Source organism: Eurypyga helias, unplaced genomic scaffold (assembly GCF_000690775.1).
Source record: "Eurypyga helias isolate BGI_N326 unplaced genomic scaffold, ASM69077v1 scaffold1593, whole genome shotgun sequence".
Classification (NCBI taxonomy): Eukaryota; Metazoa; Chordata; class Aves; order Eurypygiformes; family Eurypygidae; genus Eurypyga; species Eurypyga helias.
The window spans coordinates 29,976-40,282 of record NW_010242941.1 but is presented as its reverse complement, the minus strand read 5'-3'; the positions used below and the strand labels follow the sequence as shown (position 1 = coordinate 40,282).

Below are 10,307 nucleotides of genomic sequence, written 5' to 3'. Positions count from 1 at the left end.
CCTTTCATCATAGCAGACGTCCTCCAGCCCCCTGATTATCTTCTTGTCCTCCTCGGTACTCGCTGCAACTTGTCTATATCCTTCCGATGTTGAGGGTTCCACAGCTGGACGCAGCACTCCAGGTGGGGTCTCACCAGAGCAGAGTACAGGGGCAGAATCACCTCCCTTCACCTGTATATGAGTTCATGAATTAAGTGACATATTCTGATGTATTTGTTAAAACATGCTCTTGTTATTGTGTTCATTTGGGAGCTCCACTGATGAGAATAATCCTTTGGAAATGAATTCCCTTGTACTATTCTGTCTAAAGTTTGCGTGTGTCAGAGTTAAGAAGTGATACAAATTCTGATGGGGATTTCTCAAAGGCTGAAAAGGGTAGCAATAAAAAATCTTTGTAAATAATTTTGAGACATCAAAATGTACTTAAGTATTATAGGCTTGGTTTTAAAGCTCAAGCGCTTAGGCTTTAAAAGGATGGTAAGGCATTATTTTACGATTGATACTTTGATTTTTATCAACTTAGTGGAAATACCAGAGAAGTAGTCCTTGGGAAAGGGCCCCATCACTGGACCATCCTTTAACTTTTTTTCTTCTAATTTAAAGTGTTCAGCTTTGTGTGGAGCTGTTTCAGAGAGAATTATATTGCAAACATAAGCAGTTCATATTTTTGTCTCAGTTTTGCTTTGTTTTCCACAAATTCTTGTAGCAAGCTGCTTCTAACTAAAAATCTCTGCAATTTTTCTCTTAAGGTTTATTGGCATCCAAAGCTGTTGTTGTGGATGGGGCTGAAAAAAAGGAAGGCAACAAAGAAACAGCTCCAGTCCTGGAGCAGGTATGAAATGGTAGAGTTTGATTCTTTTGCAAGGTTCCCACTGGAGTGTGCCATGGAGATGTAGTACCTACAACATTAAAATTTGCCCCTTCAGGTATAATAGGGAATTGAAAATTGATCTTATGTTTACATTTCTGGCAGAGCCAGAAGTATGGAATTGAATTGTCTCTAAACACAGTGTTGACTTGAATTTCAGTGATGAGCTCTTGTGTTTGAAAAGTAACAGAAAAGAAAGAAAAATGAAGGCTCCATGCAACAAATGTGTGGAGACCAGTGTCCCAAGGTCCAGTTTTGTAGCTGGAACCATGACCATGACTGGCTTAGGAAAAGGCCCTTACACAAATTAAATTTGTGTCTATAACAGGGTTTTTGACATCAAGTAGAACTTCTTTTAAAAGAAGTTTCTTTTATATTGTAAGGATTTGGTGTTGTAGGCTTGTATGTGTTTTATGAACTGCTCAATGAGCCATACGTTTTGCAAGCGTGTGTATTTTAATAAATACAAAAAAGAAACTTTTAAATAATGTTAAGGGTCTGATTTTTTAATCCTGCATACTTGCAGGACCTGAAGACTGCCATTTTATCTTTGGCTTATTCCACTGTGTTCAGGCATTGCTTGACTCCAAGTTGTGCATTATCTTGCATATTAAAAGGGCTGAATGCCGAAGCACAGTAAAGCAAGCTAAGGATGAACAGTAGTCTTGATTCAGGACGTATTTGTTTTCCACTTATTTAAATCAGAGCCTTAATGTAGTTTTAATACAGCTTTTTTGTATTCATTTTCATTCTTCAACAGCAGCATTTGAATAAAACAGCCGTGCTGCCTGCAATTCTTAAAAGAGCACTTCTATTCTTAAGCCCCGGCACACTCTACGATCAGTCCCTACCCCAAACTTGATTTGATATTTTGGTTGTACTGGTTCTTTAGAGCTGATACGTAATTGCATTGCTGTGGTTTTCCCATTGACGCCGCCTGGGATGCGAGTCCTGTCAATGGAACGTGATTTTCTGTTTTTAATGCTGTCACTGTAACGGCCGACTGAGCCACTACGGTGTCAATGCATTGACCGATATTTTGCATAAAGGTTTACAATGTATTGACATGACATCCCATTTCTCAAATTTTTGCATATGAAAGATGCTATGATTTTATTGCTACTGTGTGTGATATTTTCAATGTGCAAAAAACTGTGAAATGGCTTACAGCATGTTGTTTTTGGAAGAATCATTACAGTGTAAATCTTATCATGCAGAATGCCACGTGGTGAATGGGACTTCGTGGTTGACATAAACTGTGTATGCAACAGTATAAACTACAGTGCATATTTACTAAAAACTTCTTGTTACTTCTTAGGCTTAGTAACTCGGCTGTTTCTGTTCTATTGATTAGATATAAAAGAAGATGTCTCTGTCATTGTTTACATGCTAATGGTCTGAAAAACCTCAGTTTTGGAAATACTTGTTAAGCTCCTTTAAAGAGGCATCTAAAAATCCCAAATTGTCCTGTTCCTATGCTTCTAACTAAAACCAGAAACCTCAAACATTTAAATGATTAACTGTGGGGAGGAAAATTTTTGAGCTTAAAGCTTTTTTCATGAAGCTCCTGCCGAAATTGAGATTAAAATGGCCGAGTTATAAACCTCCCTAAAAAGTTTTCCACTAGCAAAGCTGACATTCCTTAGAGACTTTTGTCTGCTACTGCTATAAAATTGAATGGGTAAAGTATCTTGTAGGTTTTTTAAGTAATGTAATACAGAACATGGTAGAAGTATTCAGGCCAGTAGCCGAAAACTGACTTTGTTGATGAAGTTTATTTTATTTATATTTATATATTTTTAGTTTACAGTTGTCTTAAACCCAAAACCTCAGATGATTAGTTGCAGATACAGTAGTATCTTTAACTGTATTAGGGTATGTCATGTTTATTTCCTTTTGACCAAGACCTGATTAGATGAACAACATTAATTCATTAAGGTTTTTAATGTTAATTTGTCCTGTTAAGAGGTTAAGCACCTTATCAAAATATTAATTTAATTTTTTTAATCTTGTTTAAATAACTTTGTAATTTGAAAGTAATGGATGCTGTAGTAATGTCTTTCACATCTGTGAAGATGAACAATAAAATTGTTTATTTACAAGTTACGACTCTAATTAATTTCTGGCAATACCTCTCATAACCAGCATAGGTATACTCTACAGCTCATGGAATATTTTATTTCAATGTATCAACTGCACTTAGCACATGTGTAATAGAGTTATTGAAGGTAGAGCTGATGTCTGTTCAACGGGATGTTTAGCACCGGATCTTTACATGATACTTCCAGCAAGCCATTCATGTAGCATTCAGGAGTGCCCTTTTACAAACACAGAGTGTGTGTGCACTTGTGGATTTTTGGTTTGCCTTTTTTTTTTTTTCCTTTGGAATGTGGAAAGTTCCAGTGGAAAATAAAATTGCGATTTAGAACAAAACCCAGTAATACCCAAAAATCATCAGACATATGATGGTTTTGGTTTGAATGAAGTGGTGCACAGATCCTAGAAATATCTTTTGACTTTTTTAGTTATGGTCTTCTTAAATGGTACTGTGCTGCGTGGTGTAACTGGGACAAGCAAGGGCACAGGTCTGAGAAATTACGTTCAGGTATTGTAGTTTTGCCATTAGTGGGCAAGTTGAAACACATGCACAGCTTATTCAGTGAAGTAGGAAGAACTTCCAGTTAAAATCTGAAATGCTGATGTCTGTCACTGCATGCTGATTGTCCAAAAGTAGTACTTCAGTATGTGCGTTAAGAAGGATGAAAACTGATGAAATTGGAAAGCTGCGTTATGTTGATTTTTATCTGTTTCTTCAGAAACTGTTTTAACTCTATCTGCTCATTTTTCCCCAACAGTTAGCAATCTATTTAACCCTGTGGTGCTAGAAGTTGTGATTTCTTCATGTGTTTGTAGAAACATATAATGTGGTGAAATCCAGACTCCCAGCACTGAAAAGGGTTGTGTGAGAGTGTGTTCAGTATTTGGAACCTTTTTGTTGATTTCAGACATTCTTTAAAGGAGCATTATCAACTTTTTCAGGTTCTTCTCTAAAAATGTTAAACAAGGATTTCCTGAGGCACCTTTTTTTTTTTTTTTTGGCTATGATCAGGGAAATAGCTGTGAAGGGAAAATCTTGGCAAACTTTTTTAGGGCTGCAGTCCTCTGAACAGGGATTGCTTGCTCATAGCAGTGTAAAAGCCTGTCAGAGTTCAAGGAGCTTCTGGACGATGCTCTTAGTCACATGGTTTAGTTTCAGGCAGCCCAGCGAGGAGCCGGGAGTTGGACTTGGTGATCCTGATGGGTCAGGATGATGGTACAGCAGTGTATATAATCTAGCTTGTAACAAATGTTCTCCAAGTCATACTTTGAGGTGGCACTGACCTTCCTGGTCTACTGAAGATGAGAGACAGAAACCTAAAAAGACTTCAGTGAATTTTTAAGATGGGAGTAAAAGAAGAATGTTTTGTTTTCAAGCCTGCAAAAAGCAGGTATTTCAAATAGTATGATTGTGTTCGGAATACTGAAAATATTTGATAGTGCTCCTTTAAACTTCTTTTAATGTGATGCATTTAAAATAGTTTTCATTTGTACTGAAAATAATGTTGCTTTAAAATATGTTTTGAATACTAAAGTTGCTTTTAAAAAGATCAAAATAGAATACAAGAACTACAGCGAAGAAACTGAAATAAAAGTATCAATTTTTTATTATTTATTCAGGAGATTTCACCTAAACCACAAAGTCAGAAAAAAAATGAAGCTGATATTAGCAGTTCTGCCAGCATTCAGAAACCTGCACTGTTATCCTCAACTTTGTCTTCAGGAAAGGCTCGCAGCAAGAAATGCAAACAAGAATCTGGAGATTCTTCTGGGTGTATAAAGCCCCCTAAATCACCACTTTCCCCAGAGTTAATACAAGTCGAGGATTTGACGCTGGTCTCTCAGCTTCCTTCTTCTGTGATAAATAAAACTAGTGAGCACAGACATTTTAAAAAAAATACCGTAATTACTTATAAGAGATTTACAGAAACTTTTTTTGGTTGTAAATGGCTATTGCTTTTAAAAATGAATCTGCTTTAAAGAAAAGGTCCAAGTGGGAGAATTAGGGGTAGCTCAGTTATTTTAAAAGTCAAGTCGCATAATAAGGCATGAATTACTGGAAATAATACAGTTTAATACGTTTATAGAGTCGTGACTTTTAATGGTTGGCTTTCCCTCCAGCATAAATCTCCACGTTAGTATTAACAAATCAAACCTCTCTTCTGAAGGGGCCTGATTCATTAAAAAGAAAAGACATACACCTCGGGTGTGGACCTTTCCTTCTCTGAGAAATTCTGCCTTCAGCAGGGTGATGTGCTCTACCTCTTGGCTGTGGCATCCTTCCCCCTATCTGGTACTTTCTCAAAATAGGATGTGAAAGAGAAGATGGGTTCAAGATCTGTGGTGAGGAGAAAATGAAAAATGGGGTTTCTTTTGTCTCTGAACAATACTGTGGGTGTTCAGCTTCTTAACGTGTGTAACTGATTTGCAGAGTACCAAAATACTGGGTATGAGAAGAACAGGGAAAGCTTTATGCTGCATCCTTAAATAGGCTGTTTTTTTGTAAGGGTTAAGATACTTTATAATGGCCGAGATTACATTCAGTTTTTAGTGTTGTTTAGGACCGGGCTCTTTGTTACCTGAAGAACATTAGATGATGAGGCTAACAGCTAACATAAGCGTGGGTCCCGGTAAGACAGGAGCTGTGTTTTTGGTTCACTTTTAGCATAGTGATTGAGGATGGAAGACTATACCTGCATCATGTGTTTGCCTTAACCTTGATTTGATATTTTCCCTCAGGAGATAAGTTCCTTTTAATCTTTCATTTAAAGTTATGTGTGAGGAATGGGGGAGGGACGGGTACAAATTCAGCCACCTTTATTTATTAGGACACATTGGTGTAAATCATATTTTGTCCCCAAAAAATATTAGTGATCATCTATATTATAATATGCCTTCCCTCCCCACCCTAAAATAATGGTAAGTAGTTTTCCTTGAGCATGTTTGTATTTTGGATTGTTAGACTTCTCTGTAGCGGTATTTTAAAAATATGCTAATTTAAAAATGGGTTACTAAATAGCCTAGATGCTCTTAGTGCTTTCTTTTAATCTTTGGCTTCTGAGTCTTTACCACATCTAATGGAAATTGAATTCTGCTTTCTTTTTTGGTTGGGTGTTGGATTTCTTTTTTTAAATCTGTACTTATTTGACTCTAAAAACTGCTTAAGAAAAGGAGAAAACAGTGATTTACAGTGTAAATGTAATAATGACTTAAATGTTGTTCTGAGGTGAAAGTTTGTGACACTGGGTAAAATTGGAGAGATGTAGGGGAGTGTGGGTTTTTTGTTTTTAATGAATCAGGCCTATATTAACCTGTATCAATCCCCCCGCCGCCCCGTTTTTTTTGAAGTATGAGGTTTTGAACCTACTTACTGTGCCATCGTTGGCAGTGTGCATTTGAAATAGGTGGGGTATTGATACCAGGTTAGCAGAAGACAGGAGGTAGGATATAAAATTAACCACTGCTTTTGATTATTTAAGTTGTATGTTACCACTGTCCGTGACTTTTTACATCTTAAATTGTAATAATTTGTTCTGTTTACTGTTAAATCCTACCGCCCCCTTCCATTATAAGTAGCCTATGCTCATGGGTTTTATGGGGGGCTTGCTCATTGTAAATACACTGTTTGCCTAAAACAACAGCTTTTATGAGTGGGGTAGTAGATGCCCTAACAATGTATAAAAAGCAAAAAGCAGAATCATGTCTTGACCATAATTTATTTTTTTTTGCACCTGGTAGTCACAGTTTTAAATTACTTTTACCAGTTCTGCTGTGATTACCAGCTTTGCAAATAAGAGCTATTTAAAGCATTCCCCATCTTTTAGATCTCACATACTGCGGTAAGCTTATGGTATATCTCTCTGCTTCATGAACATTGAAAGATCTCTTTTTAGGTCCATCACAGCCAGTGAGTTCCCCTAGATCCTACAAACATAGCCAACGGAGGAGAAGATCACAGCGTTTAGCCACTTGCTCCTTGCCTGATGATTCTGTAGAAAAAGTTTCTCCCTCTTCAGTTACTGATGGAAAAGTGTTCTCCATCAGTGGTCAAAACCAACAGTCATCAAAATTGGAGGGTAATGTATCTTCATCTAATAAAGAACTGCCCAAGAGAAATTGAATCATAAAAATTAGACCTTTCATGGTTTTCATCTAATGGGATGTTCTGACTGTAGCTAAAGCTGAATGCTGTTCCTTTTGTTATGTAACGCTGCAATCCAAACTGTTGTTTGTTCGACCTATGTATCTTTTTTTAATGTTACATTTTTTCTTTTATGTAGTACCTGATGTTGCTCATATGTCACTTGAGAAGCGTGGACCATGTCTCCCTCTTGATTTAAGCCGTAGTTCGGAAGTTACAACACCATTATCCACTGAATCCACTTTCCGTAATGAATATCCCAGTAAAGACAAGGAAGATATTCAGATGATTACATATCTATCTTCCAAAGCAGTAACTGATGGAAGAATAGCTACAGCAGCGTCAGGTAAAGAGATTCAGTATACAACCAGTTAGGTTTATAGCAGGGTTAAAATGTGTATGTATTCAGGCACACGGAAGGAGGGGATACTTTTTTTTTCTGCACGCTTGCAAACCTGCCACTCTTCCTGGGGTCCATCCACCTGCGTTCTTCCGCTTCCACTGGCTTTGAGCTGCATTAACACTTTTTCTAACATGCTTTAAGGAGGATCTGAGAGTGGTGAATATAAAAAAAACGGGTTATTTCTTTCAAAAACATTTTGGATTGTTAAAACTTAAAAAATAATCCATGAAGTTGTTTACTAACATACTAACATATAATAAATCTAGATGTACTCATCTTGTGGCTTCAGCTTTAAGGCTGCATAGTATTTTCTGAGGCTGTTAGCATTTCTCTACCGTTGCTTCTGTTTGCAGTGGGAATCTTGTCATTTGCGTGCTGGGAAATGTTACTTGCAAATATTTCTGAAGAATCCTCTGAAACGTACATAGACTTGGTTCACTGTCACACAGGCAGCATAGAGCCCGGTAGTGGAAGTCTGGGCTTCCTCTCACATTGTACCTGGCTACTGTGGTTTAAGTGAATCACTTGGATTAGAGGCAATTGAGAGATTGGGGGAAGGGTTTACACAGTGGTTTGCAGACCCTAACATGCTTTCATCCAGTGTATGTTAGATGTCCATGTGCTTTTTTCATAAATAAGTCTCTTACGTGAGTATCAGAATTTTTAATTGGTTTCCAAGAAGGATATCTCATGAGCCTTTTTTGTATTTATTCAAATGAGAAAATAGTTCAGCGGGGGGGGGGGCTGGAAATAAAATTATTGTACTTTACTGGGGAAGGTTTTGGTGAACATGATTAATAGTAAAGGACATAAACATGACCTTAAATCATACAGTTATGGTGCTCAAACTATAACTTAGTTGTGTTTAGGGTGGTGGTAATGGGGAAATCCCAAACCAAGCAAACCAAAACCCAACAAATAATAACTTTGCATGAAGCTGATAATATAGCTTGCAGCGCTCAATAGATCAGTGAAGCATTTTGTTTATTATGTGCAGCCCCTTCTTGGGTGTCTGCCCACACATGCTCCCACTGTATTTATAAGGTGATTGCTTCGTCGAGTTGTAGCATAGCTATTTAAGCTGATGTAGCAAAGGCAGGGTAGCATTCTTAGATCAATATTGCCTAGATTAAAATAGATGATAGTAATTATACTTTCAAAAAAAATCTATTAATCTTTTAAACTGATTTGTCAAAATAAGGGCTACAGGAATTTCTAATGAGCTAGTACTTAGGCTTTTAAAAATATTACTTAATTTCTCAAGTGAAACCATGTGACAGTTTTGGTTTGGCTTTGATACACTGAGTAGCAGTAGAATCACAGATTCCTGGGAAAATTACTTCTGTAAGAGTCCTTTTATCTCATGTCTTTTGTCACTAAGAGCATTACTTTTGGGATTTGTACGTTTGCCCACTCATAAAACAGGATGATAAAAGGAACCAACAACTTACGCTACCATCTCTTTCTTGTGTATTAGAACTCATTTCAATTATTAGGAATTTAGCTTCTGGCTTTTCTGAATCATTTAATGTGTAGTTGGTAATGCTGCTGGGAATTTTTGTGCCTGACTTCGGTAACAGGGATGGTGTGGACTCTGTGGAGCTGGTTCTAAACCCAGCAGCCATGAGCACACTTGCACCTCTTTATTTGTTGAGCTTGGTATGGCCACAGCTAAGTCTGATTAAAGAAATAATAATTTTCATTTATAGCCACCTTTACTTATGATTCAAAAACATTTGACATGTCCACATGTTTTGTGTCAGAGAAACCAGATGATTTTTGTCAGAGAATGGTTATTACTGCTTGAGTCCAAAACAGGAAGACGGAAGCATTTGCAACCTACGTGGGAGGATACAGTTTAGTGGAGCTTTTTTTTGGGCCTGCATAATTTTAAGAGTTATAAGCTCTCAGGGAACTGATTTGCCAGCTACCTTTTTGTCTTCTGGATTTTTGCCTTCTGGATAGACCTGTGTTTTGTTCCTAATACTCACGCATTAGCTTTCCTCCATGCAATCAATAGAACTTGTCTTGTGCTTTTATGCAGATTTTTTTTTTTTATTTGCACATTAGAAGTTTTCTGAAGAACGCAGCCCAGCATCCACTTGAGCAGTATGAGGTTTGTGGGCTGAAAGACTAACTTAAGCAGCTTGACATCTTTTCAGAGATTTCACAGAAAACTTTGGAGCTAGCAGCCTCTCTCAGTAGTACTTCTAGGATTCTGTAATTTAAGTTCATGTGTCTTTTGGGTTCATCTCAGGCTTCTCACTGTGGTGAAACTCATTTGTCTCATGTCATTCTCATATTCTTTGTAGAAGAAAAAGAAAAAATGTAGCATTTCAGTTCAGATTTGAAATCTCTGGAGTTACTTTACACACTTGAATATTTTTTTTTTGTTGTGCTTTCTGCTTTAGAAGGCATCTTTTTACTTTTGAAATAGCGCAGGTTCTCAAGTCATATTACTTAAAGACACATAATTACACCAAACTCTTGCATGCTTCAGGAGAACGAATAATATTCACTCTATCACTGCTTTTCATTTTCTAGTGAATCCCTTTAAGCAGTGGCAAACTAATATATAAAGAAGAGCTGCCCAAAGCTTTCCTTTCTCATTCCTGTTCTGCTGTTGCTTGAAATTGAGAAAAGTTAATTTGCATGATGCGGGCACATCTGCCTGGCTAAGTGCAATTAATATATTCCTTTTTTTAGTGTATGCATTGTGATGCTATACGTTACAATTTCAGAACTATGATGTAAAATCTAGACTATCGTGTAATTGTCTGCTTTTTTTAATCTAAAGT

General features: G+C 37.0%; 1 protein-coding gene across 2 annotated transcripts in view; it reads left to right on the top strand.

The window, feature by feature from the left end:
- Positions 1-10,307, top strand: part of PHF20L1 (PHD finger protein 20-like 1) — a 52,337-nt gene that overhangs the window by 20,884 nt on the left and 21,146 nt on the right. For both annotated transcript variants that reach the window (XM_010149215.1, XM_010149214.1), the window contains 4 exons: positions 750-832; positions 4,586-4,838; positions 6,859-7,041; positions 7,246-7,452. In XM_010149215.1, the coding sequence (XP_010147517.1) occupies positions 750-832; positions 4,586-4,838; positions 6,859-7,041; positions 7,246-7,452 (726 nt within the window). The remainder of the gene's footprint in view (positions 1-749; positions 833-4,585; positions 4,839-6,858; positions 7,042-7,245; positions 7,453-10,307) is intronic.